General features: G+C 33.6%; 3 protein-coding genes across 4 annotated transcripts; 2 read left to right on the forward strand and 1 right to left on the reverse strand.

Moving 5' to 3' along the window:
• The first annotated feature begins 3,131 nt into the window (after window positions 1-3,131).
• On the forward strand, window positions 3,132-9,032 carry LOC133674038 (mitochondrial inner membrane protein OXA1-like). Its single transcript, XM_062094992.1, has 10 exons — window positions 3,132-3,185; window positions 3,263-3,714; window positions 3,793-3,883; window positions 6,282-6,329; window positions 6,852-6,910; window positions 7,374-7,449; window positions 7,548-7,679; window positions 7,848-7,955; window positions 8,240-8,294; window positions 8,448-9,032. The coding sequence occupies exons 2-10, from the start codon at window positions 3,287-3,289 to the stop codon at window positions 8,711-8,713; spliced, it is 1,263 nt and encodes a 420-aa protein (XP_061950976.1). The 5' UTR covers window positions 3,132-3,185; window positions 3,263-3,286; the 3' UTR covers window positions 8,714-9,032.
• A 536-nt stretch (window positions 9,033-9,568) lies between these two features.
• LOC133673864 (suppressor protein SRP40-like) lies at window positions 9,569-13,299 on the reverse strand. 2 transcript variants are annotated; one of them, XM_062094781.1, is made up of 7 exons: window positions 12,954-13,299; window positions 12,598-12,665; window positions 12,257-12,297; window positions 11,228-12,054; window positions 10,752-10,841; window positions 10,603-10,664; window positions 9,569-9,872 (listed from the first exon to the last, which is right to left on the reverse strand). In XM_062094781.1, exons 1-7 carry the CDS (start codon window positions 13,104-13,106, stop codon window positions 9,767-9,769), a joined length of 1,347 nt encoding a protein of 448 aa, XP_061950765.1. In that variant the 5' UTR covers window positions 13,107-13,299; the 3' UTR covers window positions 9,569-9,766. The 2 variants fall into 2 exon arrangements, with proteins under 2 accessions (XP_061950765.1, XP_061950764.1); XM_062094780.1 differs by having other exon boundaries at window positions 11,228-12,123.
• Window positions 13,300-16,025: 2,726 nt separating this feature from the next.
• Window positions 16,026-18,676, forward strand: LOC133673646 (large ribosomal subunit protein uL30y-like). Its single transcript, XM_062094484.1, has 7 exons — window positions 16,026-16,184; window positions 16,688-16,873; window positions 16,988-17,085; window positions 17,177-17,234; window positions 17,851-17,930; window positions 18,015-18,117; window positions 18,204-18,676. Exons 2-7 carry the CDS (start codon window positions 16,694-16,696, stop codon window positions 18,417-18,419), a joined length of 735 nt encoding a protein of 244 aa, XP_061950468.1. The 5' UTR covers window positions 16,026-16,184; window positions 16,688-16,693; the 3' UTR covers window positions 18,420-18,676.
• The last annotated feature ends 880 nt before the right edge of the window (window positions 18,677-19,556 follow it).

The raw sequence follows: 19,556 nt of genomic DNA on the forward strand, positions 1-19,556 counted from the left end.
ACTTTTTCTTTTTTTTTCGTTTTTTTCAAAATTACTTTTTTTTTCAACTTTACAATTTTTTCTTTTTTTTCATTTATTTTTTTTTTAAATTTATTTTTGTTGATTTTACTTTTTTAAATATTAATCTGGTTAAAATTTTTTCTTTGTAATATTTTTTCTTTAAAATACTGTGGATTGTTGCGATGTTTTTCCACGTAGTTTTTCTATTTTATTTCTTTATTTTTTAAAATTATATTTGTCGATTTTTTTTAATATTGAGCCGATTGAGAATTTAGTTTTGTAATTTTTTTCTTTAAAACATTATTGATTGCTACAGTGTTTCTCCGCATCATTTTTTTATAATTTTCTCTGAAATTATTTTTTTTTTATTTTTTAATATTGAACTGGTTAAAAATTACAGTTATAATATATGAGGAAAACACTGTAACTTTCCTTGAAAATTACTATTGATTGCTACAGTGTTTTTTCCCACATGGTTTTTTCCTATTTTTGTTATGTTTTTCCCTAAAATTATCTTTGTCAATTTTATTTTTTAAATATTAAGCTGGTTAAGAATTGCAATTACAAGTAAATACAAATTTCTTTTGTGTGTTTCTTTTTTTGTGATATTTTTTTCCAAAATTATCTTCGTCGATTTTATTTTTTTAATATTGAGTTGGTTAGAATTTAACTTTGTAATAAAGCTTAATCATGTGGGGAAAGCATTGTAGCTTTGCTCACAAAACATTGTGGATTGCTACAGTGTCTCTCCGCATGATTTTTTTTTGTTGCAATTTTTTTTGAATTATCTTTTTCAATTTTATTTTTTTAATATTGAGTTGTTTGTGAATTACAATTACAAGTTATTACAAATAAGGCTAAATCATGTGGGGAAGCACCGTAGCTTTCATCACAAAACACTGTGAATTGCTACAGCGTTTCCAACATGATTTTATTTTTATTTTTTGGTGTTTGTTTTGTTATTTTTTTTCTAAAATTATCTTTGTCGATTTTTTTTAATATTGAGCTGATTAAGAATTTAGCTTTGTAATTTTTTTTCTTTAAAACACTGTGAATTGTTGCAGTGTTTTTCCATGTGATTTTTTTATGATTTTTTCCAAAATTATCTTTTTCGATTTTTTTTTAATATTGAGTTGGTTAAGAATTATAATTACAATAAAGCTAAATCATATGAGGAAAGTGTTGTAGTTTTTCTCACAAAACACGGTGGATTGCTACAATATTTCTCTAAATGGTTTTTTATTTTATTTTATTAGGAAAAACGCTATAGTTTTCCTCACAAAACATTGTCAATTGCTACAACGTTTTTTTTCATGGGTTTTTTTCCTTCCAAAATTATCTTTGTTGGGTTTTTTTTAATATTAAGTTGGTAGAAAATTTAGCTTTGTAATTTTTTTTTATTAACTGAAAAGCTAAATCATGTGGCGAAAGCATTGTATCTTTCCTTACAAAACACTGTAGATTGCTACAAATTATTTTATTCAGTCTCTAAGTTTTTTATTACTAATATAATTTTTTTTTATCATGAAATATTTGCTTTATCGTATCTTTAATTTTTATTTTTTATTTAATACTAATTTATAATTATAATACTATCAAATATATTTATTTTATAAACTCGCGAAATCACCTTCGCATGTAATCTCGTTTTTTAATAAATTAAAACTAGCTGTGGCAGGTAGCAGCTACTAGAAGATTTGTTATAGATTCTTTTTATCATATCACAGCTGTTGACAACTGTCATGGTTAACTTTTTTTAATTTTTCAAATGTAAAGCTGGATACTGTACCAGTTGTTCCTTTAGCATTACGACGGTGGGCCCGAGTGTATTAAAAACGTTTTTGTTATTGCAGTCAAGACGCTATTGCATAAAATTTAGAATTTTTATTTTTTAATTAATTTTTTAATATTTTTAGATTTTTTTATATAAAAATAAAAAATATTATTTTAATATATTTTTAAATAAAATATATAAAATAACTTTTAATGCATTTCTAAATAGATATTAAGAAGCTAAGTCTCAAGTATTTGTTTGTTTTTATTGTTAAAATCACATTTCATGATTTTTTAAAAGACATTACTTAAAATTAATTTTTTTAAGATGATTTTGATTGTTTTAATATATTAATATTAAAAATAATTTAAAAAAATAAAATATTATTTTTACATATTGAAAATAAAAACTTTTAAAAAATAATATTTCCGCACACTCATAACTAGCTAATCAGACTTCCAGACGTCTAATTGACACTAGCCAGTGACTAGCGCTCCTACTAGTAGCTATTTTTTTCTTATAATCTATACAAAAAACTTTTATGGGCCCTCCTCTGAAAATTGCAATGACAGATCATGTCACGTGTAAATAATTTGAATTTTATACAAAGGTATATGGTGAAGCATCAAGACCAACTCAGTCGTGCAACACAAAGCCAAAGCCGCCATGGATATGCTGAAACATGTAATTTGAACTTGTGCAAATGTGAATGGTGAGAATCAAAATAATGCTTCTTGGTACAAGATTTTTTTTAAAAAAAAATTATTTAAAAATATATTTTTAAAATTAATATATTAAAATAATCCAGTAATACCATGAAAAAAATTAATTTAAAATAAAAATAATATATTAATTTTTTTTCAAAACTCCGGTTCAGGTCAAGCACCTCCGAAGCCTCTCTTCTGTTTGCTTCAACATGGAGGGCCTCTCATGGCCTCCTGCATTGCCTACCTCAATATCTACAATTAGGAATGAGAATGATAATTAAACATTTTTTCTTGTATCTCGTTAATTTTTTTGCTCCAATTTGGTCATTTTCAGGTCAGTTTCGTGAATTGAAACTATATTCTATACTGGTGTTAGATAAATACATCATACTCAACTGTATCCAGATAAATCAAGTATTTTTATCCGCATCCCTCCATGCCCAACTGTGTACGGACACAATTGAGATCTCCAATTTTCACCTACTGGACTATAAGAAAAGGCCAGTAAATGGTCTAAAACTGGACTAGAAATAAAGGGCCCATTTTATAAAATCCTAAACTCTCTCAATTTCTCATAGGCCCAGACCATCCTAGTCCAGCCCAGCCCAGCCTCACAGAATCGAAACCTCCTAAACCCTCCCCTGCTCCCCTCCCCTGACCCTCCCCTCTGTTTCTCTAACCTAAAACCCAGAAGCTCTCAACAGGTCATCAACCCTCAAAATTCCTAATTTATTCTTTATCCAATACCTTAATATCTAATTTGTTTTTATTAATTCTCAAGGAGCTTCAAATTCTAGCCACCAAAATGGCTTACATGCGAAGTCTCTCGAGTCGATCAACGATCATGAAACGACAATATTATCCGCGTTTCACATACATCCTCAACGACGACCACCACCAGAAGGAGAAAAACCAAGAACAACTTAATGCCTCCGCAAAACCAGCAATCACTCCCACTAATTGCTTTCCTCAAAGATCCTTCTACACCGCTCCGACCTCTTCTTTCGGCTCTCTTCTTCGCGAACCAAATCACACACACTTCGCCGGTGCGTGTTTAGTGCGCTACATGTCTACCACCACCACTACTTCCGCGGCGGAGAATATCGATGTGGTGATGGATATGGCGGCTCCTGCTGTGAATGAGGTTGCGGTAGCTGCTGCGGATTCTTTCTTACCTGTGGCGGTTCTTCAGCATGCGATTGATGCTGTTCATAATTTTACTGGATTCAATTGGTTGGTACTCAAACATTTAATTTTTATTATTAGTTAAAAATCGAGAATTTAATTTAATTTTTTTTAAAATTTTAATAGGTGGGCTTCGATAGTTGTGACTACATTGCTTATAAGAAGCTTTACGCTTCCTCTTTTGATAAATCAGTTGAAAGCCACCTCCAAACTCAGTGTAAGTTTACTCATATATTACGGTGTAATTTGAATGTTTTAATTTTTACTTTTTTTATAAAAAAAATAATTGATGTATGTATGGTTGCACATTGTGCGCGCGCTTGCGCTTGCACATTATTTGTATGCATGTTGGGGTTGGTGTCATTATGTTTTGCTTGTTTGCTTGGTGAGTTAAGGATGGTGTTTTTCTTTTGTTGAAATGTTTTGGAGTTACATTTGTAAGAATCTGCCTGATATATCGATTGACATTTCATGCGAAAATAATTGTGCTTTTAGAAATTTCAAGTGAAGGTAGTCTCTCAAGTTCATTAAATTCTTCATGGTTTGGTGCTTTTGGATGTTTCAAAAAAAAAAATCCTATATTTTTAATTGTTGAAAAAATCCTATTCTTTTTAATTGTTGTGAAATGCTATATGGAGTTAAAGCTTTAAAATTGTGAACATTTTCTTTGTGCTTTTGAATCCCAATTGGCATCTGTACAGTCACCTTCTGCTTGCTTTTCATCGCTTGTATTTTCAGTTTTTAGTTTATAATCTTCTATGATGTTGGTTATGCTGTAGCATTTCAGCCTCTAGTTTGGATTTTGAAGTATAACGTATAGTAACCTATTAAGTTGTGATGCCTATGTTTTTACATGGTGACACCATTATTCAAATAGAAGATTAAGTTTCCTCTCCAGAAACAATGATGTGAAATTGATTGTGTTTGTTAAATGGTCGGTGTCGAAAACCTCCCAAATTTAATTGACTTTACTGTCACCAAAAAAAAATATTTCGTAGTATAATTGTGAAAACCAAGTTGAATCCAATAGAAATTCTACTAAATCTTCCTACAAGATGCTGAAATAAAAAAGAAAGTATGGGAGGAATTGAATAAAAAAAAATAAAATTCTGAAGATAAAAATGATAAATCGATATGTCATTAACTCAGTTTAAGGGTCTATACACCTATTCCCATAAATTTGTTGATCATAGAAATAAAATAAATATCCTTTCAATTCAAGCAAATAATTTTGATATTCCTTAAAGCTATGGGAAATCGAGAAGGTTATCAGTAAACTAATTATAACAAACTTTCTAATCAATTTCTTACCATCAAGTGAATTTAATATTGAAAAGCAATTTTCGTTCACTTGGTAATAGCTTTAGGAGCAAAGTTGTAAACCTTATTCTAAGCAACCGCTCAAAAGTTTGAACAATTTTACTTGGCTTATTCCTCCCTAATAAATTAAATTGAAAGTTGCAGCAATCAAATTAATTATTTTTACTTATTCTTGTCCCTAACAACAATTGCGGATTGAAAGAAACTAGAAAGCATATATGTCATCTCAAAACATTTCAATTAACATGAACAGAAATCAATAGCATAATTCTTAAACCAAGATGAATAAGTACTTAAACATGAAAGAATTACAATGACAATGTTACTTCTCACAACTACTAATGGAGATGGATTCCATTCTCCTTGAACCTAACTCAAGAATTGTTTCCTCATCCTCTGGGAATTTCTAGCCGCCATAAGAAAACTCTGCACCCAACGATCTCCCTTCTTTTTATATTCCAATGGGTAGCCTTCATGATAAGATATCAAGGCTAAAGATTAGGAGATTAAAGGTTGTAGATAAAATCTCTCTGGTCCCATCAGATTTCTTCTTAATGATAAGATTTCCACACTATTAGTTTCCCATCAGATTAGGAGATAAAACTCGTCCTTCAGCTTGTATCAGGATTTTCATATTGAAAATTTTTTTTTTATGACCTGGAGCTTTTTATAAAAGTTGTAGCCCTCAATGTGTAGATGAATATAGGCTTTTGAAACACATGATTTCGATATCCGAGGCTCATGATTTCGATATCCAAGGCTCAAAATATGCTTGTTTGAATGTTTAGTGTGTGAACAGGGAATCCTACTAGAAGTAGGATTCATACTCGATTTTCGCAAGTCTATTTAGAGGTTCAAACAAACTCGAATTTTTGCCCATAATGTTTTTCTAGAAAGTTTGATATGTGTACTTCAACTTAGATGAAGCCCACATTTCCATTCTGGAATTTCAATTTGGTGAAAAACCTGTCACAAGAAACAAAGATCTCAAATATAAAATGCAGAATTTCTTATCTTTTTCAGCAATTAATTCACGAAAGAGACATGTGTAAGAGGAATAAAAATATATGAATATTTTGTACTTATCATTAAATCACTTGTGCAATCCGGTGAGTTGAACATTGAAGTGCAATGCATACCTGAATTTGCACATGGTTTTTGCTCCTGCTACTACATGACTTGGCACAACTTTTTAACCCTCCACAAAGATCTTTTATTTTTCTCTTGGTGTATGAAAAGTAAAAATTCAGAGTTTATATGCTTTCATCTCATATGGATTTATGTGTATTCTGCAGATCGTAAGACCAAAATTGGAGGAGGTTAAGCAAAGGGTGGAACGCCAGGTATTGCTCATTGATGGTTTTATCAATCCTTGCTCTGTTGACCTCATACATGCATTGTTGGTCTGTTTTATGTGCCTGTAGCCCCCTTTTTCTATGTTATGTTACTTGATCTTTTACTTTTACCGGTGCATTTCCCTACTGGTTATCAGAAATACATGTTTGACTTGTTTTAGATGTTATGCTTTGTCGTTTCGGATGTAAATCTAGGTTCCTGTAAGTGGGTGGTTTTGCTGGTTCTCTATATGGAATTGCCATATCAAAAGAGGATAACATGAAACAAAAGGGCAAGGTAGCCAACTGTGACAAAATCTCCTTGGTTTAGAGTTGAGAAACTTTTTGGTTGGCCTGTGTTCATCTCAGTTTTTTATGTGAATAAAACTTGATTGTTTTCAAGTGATAGCATGCATATGACAATGCACCAAAAGGTTGACGTAGCCTGCGGTCACTCTACTATATAATCCATTTCTTGTTTTCAGAATGCTTTCATCAATCATGTTGGCACTATCTTTGTCTCTATCTCAGGGTATGGACCCCGCTGCTGTTTCTGAAGGTCAAAAAGAAATGAAGAAGCTGTTTAAGGAGTAAGAAACTCTTCCATTTGCTTTTAGGGGAAGTATTGATTGTTTCATGACAATTTAGTTTCTTAAACGAAGGAAATACCATGATCGAAGTTGTGTTCTATATAGTAGTTCATTCTGACCACACTAATATTTGAATAGTCACGCCATGTGAACGTCCTTGGATGACTTGGAAACATGGTGTCATTCAAGTGCTTTTATATATTTCATGTAATGTTGCTGAAGAAGATAGGATATTACCAAATTGCTATATAAGTAGTCCTGCTTAGAGAGGATCATATATACTTTCCTTTCAGGATGAGGTTTTCACCTTTTCCATTCCTTTTTGCTTTACATAATGCTTTAATGTATCTTCATTGAAGCTTGATTACTATAAGTAGGCCAAGTTTTTAGACAGTATAATTCTCCCCTTCATGGCTGTCAATTTCCCTGGAAAATTTAGTTCATTCTGACTTACAAATTGCAGACATGGTGTGAGTCCGTTTACTCCACTGAAGGGGCTCTTCATTCAAGCTCCTGTCTTCATCAGCTTTTTCCTTGCTGTAAGCTAAACTTCCATTCATAAATACACTTCAAATGAGTAATTCTTCTTTTATATTTGATCCTCACATTCTACATGTCATGACAATGTTCCCCCCAGATTACAAACATGGCAGAAAAAGTGCCATCCTTTAAAAGCGGTGGAGCATTCTGGTTCGTTGACCTCACAACTGCAGATGATTTATACATCTTTCCAGTTTTGACAGCATTAACTTTCTTGATAACAGTAGAGGTAGATACTTGTTCTATCCAATAAGGTGGTTATGTTTTAGTGCCTGGTTATTTTTTTCTGTTCTTTATAAAAAAGAAGAGAAAAAAGAAATCTGCAAAATTGCTTCAATCTTATTCTACTCAGTTTTGGTTTTTGTTGTGGAGTTGACTAATCTGTGCTATTCTGCAGTGCAATACGCAAGAAGGAATGGAAGGAAATCCTGCTGCTGGCACCATGAAAAACGTTTCCAGGGCCCTCGCTGCTGCTTCAGTTCCTTTGACTATGAGTTTTCCAAAGGTTATTTTATGATCACTTACAAGTACATGGGATTATGAGATCATATTTAAGTTTTTTACTGCATCAGCATCTTGAAAGTTGAGATTTTCTTTTAGTAATGGAGTATAAATGAGTTTCCAGGGAAAAGTAGTGGTTTTAGGCTCTGCAGCCCCACCCATCTCATCCCTGCCCTTCCAGTCTGGCTCCCATCATGATTCACCTTTTCCCCTGCCTTCCCTTATTTAGAGATTGAGAAATGACTTGTATGTTTGAGTTCATGATGAATTTCTCGTTTCTCTTTGCAGGCTATATTTTGTTATTGGATTACATCAAACTTGTTTTCACTTACATATGGGCTTGGTGAGTTTTCCAACTTTACAGATCTTTTTTTTTTTTTTCTAAAAGCTGCTGTGCAATCTTCAAAGATCAGTGAAGAGCTTGTTTTTTGACATTATTTTGGTCTGATGTTCACTTTAACCCGGCTCGTTACCTAATTCTCCACTTGTACTTCAGTGCTCAAAGCTCCTGGGGTAAAAGAATTCTTGGGTGTTCCAAAAGTACATGTGGCACCACCAACTACTGCTGCAAAATCATCTTCCTTTGATCTGTTTTCAGCAATCAAACAACTCTCAACAGCCAGAAAGGAACCTACCCCATCCCTGCCCATTGAACCACCAAAGCTTTTTGAGCATAAAAAGTCTTCATCTTCAGTAATCACTAAAAGGATAAGAAGTCTAGAGAAAGAAGTAAAGGGAAGAAAGAAAAATAAGAAGAGGTGAAATGGTTTCTCATTAAGATTAAATCATCTTTGATTACATCAGAGGAGGATTGACTGCTAGTGAAGTTCTCAAGTCAGTGTAATATTAGCTATTCATGATTCATATATTGTTTTGTGGCTAGATTCAGCCTTGTTATTTCAATAAACCGTGTTGCAATTTTGATGTGCAAAATACTATGCTATCATACCCGGTTTTTCTTCTCTCTAGCATTCCAAGCCTTAATATGGCTTGGAGAAATCTTCTTGTAGTTCATGGATTTCAAGGAAGATGAAAACCATCAGGGCATTGGTTTATTTAGTGAAGCTCATTTTCTGTTGTATTTGTAGATCATGAAATGACAAACAATTAGTCCAGTGACTGCAATTCTCTCATAGTCCGGACGATGCCAGCTTGAGCTCAGAAGCTCCCATATTTTATTCTCTTAACTTGAACCTAGAGATGCATCAGAAGTTTTTATTTTTTATTGCAGTAGCTGAGGGCTACCATATTTTCAGAGGTATTTTTGAATATCAAAATTAATCATTTCTGTCTAATATCCCTATTGAAAAAAAAATTATCTCATAAACTTTTAAGCTCAAATTCTTTTTTTTTTTTTACCAGCAGCAAAGCAGTGGGTTAAAAACCTCTTTTTTAAAAAATATTTTTTAAAAAAAAGATTAAAATTTTATTTTATTTTGTTTTAAATTAATTTTTGTGTATTAAAAATAAATTTTTAACAAAAATAAATTTTAAAAAATAAAAAAAATATTATTAATACATTTCTATAAAAAAAACAATTTAAATATCATAGTAACTAGTAATAAACTAAAGAAAACCTGAGAAAGCTGTGAGAAACTAGACAGAATACAGAATAGATGGCTTAAATGCTTGACTTGACTCAGAGCTTGTTAAATAAGAGAAAGGGGACGCTAAACGTACAAAACAATGGGCAATAATCATCACGGAAGCAGAAGTCAGCACATTGATGATGAAAAGTTGTGCTCTGGTACATACAAGTAAAAATGCAATGAGATCAAAAACCAAGTGTTCATCGCACAAAAAGAAGGTCCCCGATCAATCTTCATCTGAGTAGTTGAACTTAAATGAGTGTGATTGCAAATCAATCTGCCCTCCTCTGTATGTCCCGCGCTTCTTCTTTGTTTTTTCATGCCTAAAACCCCTGAGAGAGAGAGAGACAAAGGGTCAATGAGAGAATTACCAGAATAAGATCAAAAGGAATGGTATCCCAGCTTATAATTCTAAATGCACTATCCGTAATAGATACTGAATTACTGATGGTATCAACAACGACGAGGTGTACCAAGTAGAAGAACAGCATGGGGCTGGGTGTAAAGTCTAGGGTTTCTTTGAGGTGCATTAAAAAGAATAAAGAAGAAAAATCACAATGTGGAAGTCATACAGTAATCATTAACAAAATCATGCAATCTAAAATAGCAACTCTAGCGATTAAACTAACATGTAAGAAAATTGTTCTTAATGTACAAATCCCCAAGATATTGAAATTGAAGGTATATACACTTTTTTTTTTCAATTTCAAGATTTTTTCTTCAAAAACATAAAAAAGTAATGACCAGCAAAAACCAAACCCTTCTTTGATTCCTTAAAAGATCCTAGGTTAAGTTTAACAGCAATATTTGAATCAGTGTTTCATATTGAAAACTTGCTCAAAGTTAGAATTACTGGAAGAAAAGAGGTTCCTAAACTGAACTAGGTTTAGACTTGGAGTTAGAATAGCCAAGCCAGCAGTTTAGATCGGATCATTTACTTCCCAATTAAGTTATCGCTACAGTTTACGTTGGTGCAAAGAATGACAATAAGATAACAGGAACAACCTTTTGTTTGCGTATCTGAAAATAAAGATATAGAAATGCCATAACTACAAATTGTACCTTCCTCTAACTTGCCCGAGAACTTCTTGTGCTTTTGCACCATAACCATCTTCGGCACCGTCCTACAGAGAATTTATGGAAAATCTTAAAGAAAAGAAACCAATGAAGGACCAGAAAACTCAAAAACAAAAATGGAAAACTTGTCAAACCTTTGCCCAGTATGAATTATCTTTAAGCCTCTCATCAGAGAATACCACCTCATCAGCTTTTACTCTTTGAAAATGTTTAACCGTCTTTGGCTGCAATGACATAGTTCCAGTCTAAGCATACACATAAAACCAACAATACACTTGAACATAATTATTCATGAACACAACTATGCTATCATGAACTTCAACAAAAAATGGGTTTGCTCATAACAATGAGAATATTTTTGAAGAGCTCATAGGTTAATCATCTCCATAAAAATCAGTTTTGTCAAAACCTGGCTAGACATAACCACTTCAGCTTTTAGTTCCACAACATAGGCAAATAGGTTTAAGCACATATATACAGGAAACCTGGGAAACTTATAGCACTGGAACAATTTGAACATGCTGTTAATTGGGATTTAAAAGGAAACTCAGATTCAGAATTTAAGGTTGAAGTAACAAGCTTCCCTAAATTAGGGTGCTCAAAACCATACCTCAACAGAACCATTCTTTTCCTTCATCATAGATTTCTGCGGTGCTGATTTTGCTCCATTTTCCTCAAGGTTCCCGTTTGCCTGGACATTTTCCTTTAGTTCTTCTGAACTTTCTGTCTTTCTTCGTTTAGATTCTTCAATGGCTTTTTCATCGGCAGTCTGAGTGGCATCATCTTCAGAAGACAATCTTTTCCTCTTCTTGGAACTCTTATTGTCTTTGTCATTCACATCCTCCTTCAAGTTCTTAGAGTCATCCTTCTCAGAATTTGATTTCCCTTCATCAAGCATCTCAGCAGACAAATTTTCAGAAAAAAGAGCATCCTTCCTTTTCTTCTTCCCTTCAGATTTGATGTTCTTGTTGTCCATAATACTGTCAGCACTTGCTCCTTGCTTACTCTCCGAGATATGTTGCTCCCCATTTCCAATAGCGGAATCAAAAAGCTTGTCTTTCTTTCTCTTCTTATCCTTTGGTTTATTATCTGTCTCACCACCAGTTACTTGGTTTCCCTTGGAAGATGCCACACCCTTGGATTTTTCTTCCATTGACACAGGCTCTGCCAGATGATGTCCAGCATTATCATCTTGAGACTCGGATTCCAAGTTGCTTTTCTTCTTCTTTTTGTCCTTGCGTTTCTTATCAGGCAATTCACCAGCACCATTATCAGCAGGTTCCTTCAAAGCTTCGACATTGTCTTGTTCCTCTTGTCCATGAGAATCAGAATTCCTTTTCTTTTCCTTCTTCTCTTTCGACCTGACTTCAGTAGCCACTGTTTCATTTGTTATGATCTCTTCAACACTCTCAGAATTGTTAACTTTATCACCAGCTCCTAATTGATTTTTTATAGCATCAGTATCACACTTCTTTTTCTTTTTAGTGACACCGTTCGTCTGTATATCTACAGTTAAATAGAACTAGACTATGAGCTAGTACCAAAATCCACCCTATAAAGAACATTCTACTAACTATTTAGAAATACATGATATAGTTGCCTACTAGACAAGCAATTTCATTTGGAGAATTAAACGCACCTTGAACCTGATTGCTCTCTAACTTTTTGCTGGTATCGTCACTGCAAAAATACAGGAAGTCATGCAATTTGAGAATGGCCATTCAAATTTAACACTTAAATCAAGAAAATCCATTTGCAGTATATAGCTTGAATTCAGGGGAATCTGCGAACCACATTCATTTTCAGTCTGATGACTAAAAGAAACCTTGTGCATTCTTTTCATGTCAAATCCAAGACACCATTAACGCCTTATGGGTAATCATAAAAAAAATCCCTTTGTATAGCTCCACAATTGAAATTCACTGTCAACAAGAGATTACAATTTTTTTTTCTAAAAAAAAAGAAATATAATCACCGTACCTTGTCTTCAAAAACTTGCAAAACAACTCCTCCAAATCAATCAAGGAGTCACCACCCAAATCATCTTTCTGCACAAAGAACACAACTTTCCACATTTAAAACAACCAAACAAAACACAAAACAAAGAACACCCTGAAGCTAAAGCACAGCACGGACACATTATCACATTAGGCTTCATTAATCTCAATCATCTCATATACACATCAAACCAAATTCAGAAAAACCAGTTTGCATAAACATAAATTCAACACAAAACACTAACAAAAAAATCAATCATCTTCTCTTAACTAAAATGTTGCATAATTTGATAAACCAGGATATAGAAAGAGAGAATGACTAGTTTTGCTTTTTTGTACCTCAAATTTGGCTTCAGATTCGAACTTCTTTAATGTTTTGGAAAACCCACCAGTGTTTTCAAGATACTTAGCTATAGAATGAAGCAGAAGTGTCTTCTGCTCAGGCTTTAAAGTTTGGGTTTTGCTGTTGTCCTTGTTGTTTTCTTGTTTCATGGTTGGTGGTGGGCTAGAGAGCAACAGCACTTGGCGAGGCTTAAGTGATAAGGGTTAGGGTTTATGTTCACTGTGCTGGCAACTGGGGTTTTGTGCATAAAGAGATGGATTCCTAGGGTTTTGTTACCACCTGAGTTTGGGTCAGACTGAGCAATAAACCTCAACGGACAGAAGGGTTTAGGGAATGGGTTTGGTTGGGTATTGATGTTGGGGTTTAAGAGCCGTTGGATCAAGCAAATTAAAATAGATTGTCTTGATTATATATTTTGGTCCATCTAGTTTATCAATATTAATTGAATAGTCCCTTTAGTATAAAAAACAATTATATTCCCTTTACCTTTTTTATCCAGTAGTTTCTAGAATAGTTTTCTGACCCGTCAGACACGATCCTAGAACTAGCATGAAAAGGGTTCTAAATTTTTGCTGTAGTAACTATATCATTAAAATTTTAATTAAATTTTAAATTTTGATTAATTAACTATATTATTTAAAAATTAATTAAGTTGAATAAGTTTAGTTAAATTAATATCTTATTTAGTTCATTAAAAATCCAACCGAAGTTAAGCTTCAAATTTCCTAAATTAATCTATCGAGCTAGGCCAAGTATAACAGCAATGGATTCTAGGACATACTTTTCAAATTACTCTAACATCTTTGTACAATTTGGAGTATCATATCATATTTTGTCTAGCATATATTTGGAAATGTGGGATTTAATAAAAAGTCAGGATCTTGCTTCAATATATTGTTAAGAAGTATATAACTATAATAAAACATAAATATTTATTGAGTTACCTTCTTCAATTTCAGCAACCCATAACCATGGTCTTTGGATGAAGTTTACTACAATGCAGAACCACCAATCTACTGCTAGTGCTTAAAGCAGACTCTAAAGCTATGATAGAGACAGGGATAGCCAATAAAATCTCTAGCAGTAGATTGTAAGATTTCCACCTTGAACTTTCCACCATGATAAAATGTCAAAATCATCATTCTTTGCAAAGCATCCTCTCTAAATAATGATCCGATCGATTCAATAGGATGTCAAGTTTTAAGTATATATCAATGCTCTCATCACTAGCATTCCAATTACTAACTTCCTCATTTAGTGTGTTTGGTGATGAAGTCTTTTCTGGTATTGGATTATAGAGTTGATTGGATGCTTGAGTAGAGCCTTCCTTTTCTATCGGCATAGATTGAGAGCCACCATCCTGAATCAAAATTATGAAATATAATTACTTTCGACTGTTTTACATTACTGTCTCGGTGCTTGAGATTTCGAGAGTGGTGAATCTATTGTGTATCAAATAGAATTAATTTACAAAACCGTACTTCTTATATATCATATCATAAAATTCTCCATCAGTGTTCATGTTCTCATATTTGTCTTAGCTTTTTTGTCTCATGTTGATTCAAGAGTTCCAAAGAAGTTGAGCTAACATTATAAATTTGATGGCGCTGGACTACATTATAAAGATTGAAGAACACAGTGGTTTGAATCTAGTTTGTTGATGAGTTTACACACTTTTTGGTACTTTGACCATAATCTCTGATTCACCTCAATTCAGAAAGTTTGTTCAGAAATGCATGTCGCCAGTTTATGTTTAAACGACCCTTGGGAAACATGAAAAACAACAACATAAAACTGGACTACAATAAGGACCTTTGAACAAGCTTTTTGAATTGGAGTGATTTGTGTCGTGGATCAGAAGTAACTAGGGAAAAAGAAGTCTTTGTCAAATTATTGAAATCTGATGATGCCGCCGAAAGAATATAATGGTTCGATGTGCAAGGATCTGGGTAGAATTTTGGTGATGCCCTGATATCATGTAGGGATAGCTAGCATCTTGCCATGATGATGAGAGTGCAGACAATGGAAATTTGTCACCATTGATATTAATATTGTAAATGTCGCAATTCTTTGTCTGGGTGGGTATATATCAATGAAGAACATAAGCAGTTTTCGCTTCTCAAATAAACATGTTAGTAAATACGTGAATAGTTAGTTTTGTAAACGTCAAGCTAACATATTAATAGCTTCTGGTCTGGTCTTGTATGTAGCTTTCGATATTCCCTTGGAAGTCCGATAAATAATGAGATAAAAGCCCCAACTAATATAAAAATGAATATAATTTCAGACCCGTGAGATTAATCAATGTATATTTAAGTTGACCTGAACACTCATATTAATAAAAATAAATAAATATATGATGAAAAAAAAAACAAAATATGTATGTATCTATTTACCTTTGTTATCAAACTCGACTTAATCTAATAAATTAATGAGAGTTAGATTAATCTGAAAATTATTAACTTAAAATTTAACTAAAATTAGTTTCAATAAGGATAAATCTCAACTATCTAACAACACATGTATTTTTTCTTCGGTTTGACCCCAAATCTAACAACCATGCATTCACCAATGTTTTGATATTAAGCAACCAACACATAATTTATAATGGTATTATTTTTTTAAAAATCTAATGTACAAAATTCATATTTATCTCTTGATAAGCTACATTTTGCTTATAATTTTAAAAAAGTTTCATTCTAGTCCATTTAAAATTAAATGCTAAAATGGTTAAATCTTATACATAGCATAGCATGTATTTGACTTGGTGGTAATTTTTGTGTATATGGTTTGAAAAAATAAATTTAATATAAATTATAAATTATAGCTTTTTCATAATTAAAATTTTAAGATAGATTTTTCAGTAGAACTCGTATAGAACTAGAAGATGTATTGATTAAATAAATATTTTCAGAGATAAAACACTAACCCCACTCACTTTACTATCAAATGGAATGGACGGATCCTTAGGAGTTGTTTGGTATTTTTTGATCTTAAAATACAAGAGAAGAAGAGAGAAAGGAACACGAAAATTAGATTAGCGTTGGGCCAGTCCAACAGAGGCCCACATATTGAAAATCTTTAGGAGTTGCAACGTAGCAAACAAAGCCCACAACTCTCTCAAAAACCCTAATCCTTTACTCTCATATATTTTACCTTTGAGCAGCGAAGACACCTTCACTTCTCTCTCTGAAGATAGCAGTCGCCACCATCAAGCCGAGCAACAAGTAAATCTCTCAGTCTCTCCTATTTCTTTTTCTTCAGAGCTATCAATCATATCTCTTTTGTTGCTAAATCCTTATGTTTAAGTAATTCTTAATCACTTCTATTGGTTTTAGAAGCCAAAAAGGTAGAAACTCTGCTTCTCATTTTGCCGAAACAAAAATCTAGAATATGCCCTCTTACAATGATTTCAAAAGGGTTTGCTTAGTTTTAGATTTTGAAATAATGGTTTTTGATATCTTCTATTGAATGATAGTGTGATTAAGCTATTTTGAAGGCCATCTATTGGGTTTAGAAGCAAAAAAAGCTAGAAACTTTACTTCTCATTATACTGTAAGCTTTGAAGGGTTGCTTAGTTTTTATATTTTGATGTATAGGATTGTTTTTATTTTTGCTTCAAATGCAGAATTTGATAGATTACTTTTATTTAGTTTGGGGTCATGCTTTGCTTTTGGAGTGCTGGGTTATTGACATCTGGTTGATTTTGATTATTACGTCTTGTGTATAGAGAGAGATGGGCGGGGAAGAAGTTCAGGCAGCGGTACCAGAGACTGTGTTGAAAAAGCAAAAAAGGAACGAGGAATGGGCATTGGCTAAGACGGAAGAGAAGCTAGCTTTGAAGAAGAAGAATGCTGAAAATCGCAAGTTGATTTACAATAGGGCTAAGCAGTATGCCAAGGAGTATGATGATGAGGTAGTATACCGCATCATATAATCTTTTATGTGCTGCTTTATTGATTGGTTTTGTGCTGACTTGGTACTAATTTGAATTCTGACTGTTTGGAATGCTTTTTTCTCTCATGACCAGCAAAAGGAGCTTATTAGGCTGAAACGTGAAGCCAGACTCAAGGGAGGGTTCTATGTCAACCCAGAAGCTAAGCTGTTGTTTATCATCAGGATCCGTGGGTAAGACTGTTGTGTTTACTTTAGCTTGTACCTCTTAATCTTAGTTTAATGGTACATTTGTTTAATGCTATGTGGATTCTATGACTTTCAGTATCAATGCCATGCACCCAAAGACAAGATCGATCTTGCAGCTTCTGCGTTTGAGACAGGTATACCGCATTTCCAGTGACTTCCTTGATTCCATGAAAGTTTATATTTATTTTCACTAAAATTATATGCTAAATTTTGTACTGTAATAGTGGATGGTGCCTTAACCCTGATAAGTGTCAAGCTGAATTCTGTTCTATTTGAGCCTCATAGGTTGAGGCATTTGTTTCACTTTTTCCTTTTCTTTTCATCAATTTTGCTAAACAAATTAATAAAAATATCAACTAGAATGTGAAATATGCATCTATTCACATCTTTCTCTAATTAATGGTAATTCAGCTCAGGAATTTTTTTCTTCATACAATTTGTAGTTTGATGTGTTTTTTGATAGGTGGGTGTTTGTTTCGGATGCTTAATGATGTTGATAATGAGGTCTAGCAATAATAATGTCAAAATGTCTTCGCTGGTCACAATTGAAGTGCAAAAGGATTTCTTCAGGCTGCAGTTGTTTGCCATTAACAACTTTTTCCATGTTTTAATTAATGCATTCTCCTTTTTTTCTCAGAGATAAAATTACTCAAGCTAGTGCAATTATTTTCTTATGATAAGTTTTTTTTAATGAGAAATTGATATGGAATTATTTTTGACTAAACACATTGCCTGGTCTTCCGTTTGCAGATCTTTAATGGTGTATTCCTGAAAGTTAACAAAGCAACCGTGAATATGCTTCACAGGGTTGAGCCTTATGTGACATTTGGGTGTGTTTTCATCTCATGATTGAATCTTATTTCATTGTCTTCTCATTCTGCTAAATTTCTTTACTGGGATGCTAATGGTTTCAGGTATCCTAATTTAAAGAGTGTCAAAGAATTGATTTACAAGAGGGGCTTTGGGAAACTAAACCAACAGAGAATCCCCTTGACTGACAATTCAATCGTTGAGCAGGTCTGTAGGTTGAACATCGTTTGAGTTAATCGCTTTACCAGAATCTGTTTTTGTAATGGGTGAGCTTGATTCCTTTTTTACTGCAGGGCTTGGGCAAGCACGGAATCATCTGCACAGAAGATCTCATCCATGAAATTATTACTGTTGGACCCCATTTCAAGGAGGCAAACAACTTCCTGTGGCCTTTCCAGCTGAAGGCACCACTTGGAGGCTTGAAGAAAAAGAGAAATCATTATGTTGAAGGAGGTGATGCTGGAAATCGTGAGGATTTTATCAATGAGCTAATCAGGAGGATGAATTAGGTTATTATCCTTGTTTTGATTCTCTTTTCATATTTTTGTTTATCAAAGTTATGAGAAATTGCCGTCTTGCTTTGTTTACGTTCAATGTTAGTACTTCTCCAGCAGACACAGGATGGTGGTCATTTGGTCTTTGAGTTATGTTTAATCTCTCTTCTTTTGCCATAGAAGTTTTGCTAGCTTGTTACTTCATTACTGCTTTATTAAGCATCTGTATGAACTGTTCTAGAGACAATCCCAGAGGCAATAGTTCGCTGATTTGTCTTTGCTTTCATTCATCAAACTTCTTGTATTGACCATGGTGCCGCCCTCAGTTGGCCTATCTCAGCAATATCTTGATACCCTGAGTAGCCACAGGATTTTAGTTCGCTATGCATCATCAAGACACCATTTTGTAGGAAATTGAGGCAAACTTGCCTCACATGTGAAAGGTAAGGTATCCAGCATCAACTCTATCTAGTAACAGATTTCACTTGAACTCCAAGTGCCAACATGATCTAGACTTAGCAGGTTTGGAGCTCTTATACTAGGTATTTTTAGATTCAATATCCACGATAGGGATTTTTACTATGTGCATATAATGAAAGGCAGCGTCCGAACCACCTTAAGAATTGTGCTTATACAGAAACACGATGTCAGCTGGACCGACTAGGTTTTTTAGAAAGGTAACAAGCTCCTCAAAGGTAGCACTACCATATTAGACAGGATTTACAAACCACAGCAGGAAAGGAGCTGTCAAAAGCAAATGGTCTTTTCTACACCTGGTAACTTCAGCGTCAAGAGGCATAAGTGTTCAAGAACCCTGTTAGTTATAAAAACCAGTATGGTCCACGACTCAGGTCAGCCTAGGGTGGATTAATCTTGGCTGGTCGGATTAATCTTGGCTGGCCCAAGACTCGGGTCAACTAAGGTTGGTCTTGGTTAACCCAAACTAAGACCGGATTGTGGGTTGATTGTGTTTGAATAAATAAAATTTTCATCTTGTTCCACGTTAACACTGGCCAGTGACCCGATATGCGGGGTTTTATAACAATGCCCTGTTGTCCCCACATCGCCGGTGCCAGACCATGCTTTTGCTCTGCCCCAGCAACGCTAAGAATGCATCGCCCACATGTAACTCCTATACTACCAAGACTGACA

Source organism: Populus nigra, chromosome 15 (genome assembly GCF_951802175.1).
Source record: "Populus nigra chromosome 15, ddPopNigr1.1, whole genome shotgun sequence".
In the NCBI taxonomy this organism is placed as follows: domain Eukaryota; kingdom Viridiplantae; phylum Streptophyta; class Magnoliopsida; order Malpighiales; family Salicaceae; genus Populus; species Populus nigra.

What these genes read in the sequence shown, in the direction of transcription:
- LOC133674038 (XM_062094992.1), top strand. Translation starts at nt 3,287, where the DNA reads ATGGCTTACATGCGAAGTCTCTCGAGTCGATCAACGATCATGAAACGA. An exon ending in AAGCCACCTCCAAACTCAGT is followed by an intron (nt 3,884 to 6,281) that starts GTAAGTTTACTC and finishes TGTATTCTGCAG; the next exon opens with ATCGTAAGACCAAAATTGGA. An exon ending in ATGAAGAAGCTGTTTAAGGA is followed by an intron (nt 6,911 to 7,373) that starts GTAAGAAACTCT and finishes TACAAATTGCAG; the next exon opens with ACATGGTGTGAGTCCGTTTA.
- LOC133673864 (XM_062094780.1), bottom strand. Translation starts at nt 13,106, where the DNA reads ATGAAACAAGAAAACAACAAGGACAACAGCAAAACCCAAACTTTAAAG. An exon ending in AATCTGAAGCCAAATTTGAG is followed by an intron (nt 12,666 to 12,953) that starts GTACAAAAAAGC and finishes TTCTTTGTGCAG; the next exon opens with AAAGATGATTTGGGTGGTGA. An exon ending in CTCGGGCAAGTTAGAGGAAG is followed by an intron (nt 9,873 to 10,602) that starts GTACAATTTGTA and finishes TCTCTCTCTCAG; the next exon opens with GGGTTTTAGGCATGAAAAAA.
- LOC133673646 (XM_062094484.1), top strand. Translation starts at nt 16,694, where the DNA reads ATGGGCGGGGAAGAAGTTCAGGCAGCGGTACCAGAGACTGTGTTGAAA. An exon ending in CCAAGGAGTATGATGATGAG is followed by an intron (nt 16,874 to 16,987) that starts GTAGTATACCGC and finishes TCTCATGACCAG; the next exon opens with CAAAAGGAGCTTATTAGGCT. An exon ending in AGCTTCTGCGTTTGAGACAG is followed by an intron (nt 17,235 to 17,850) that starts GTATACCGCATT and finishes TTCCGTTTGCAG; the next exon opens with ATCTTTAATGGTGTATTCCT.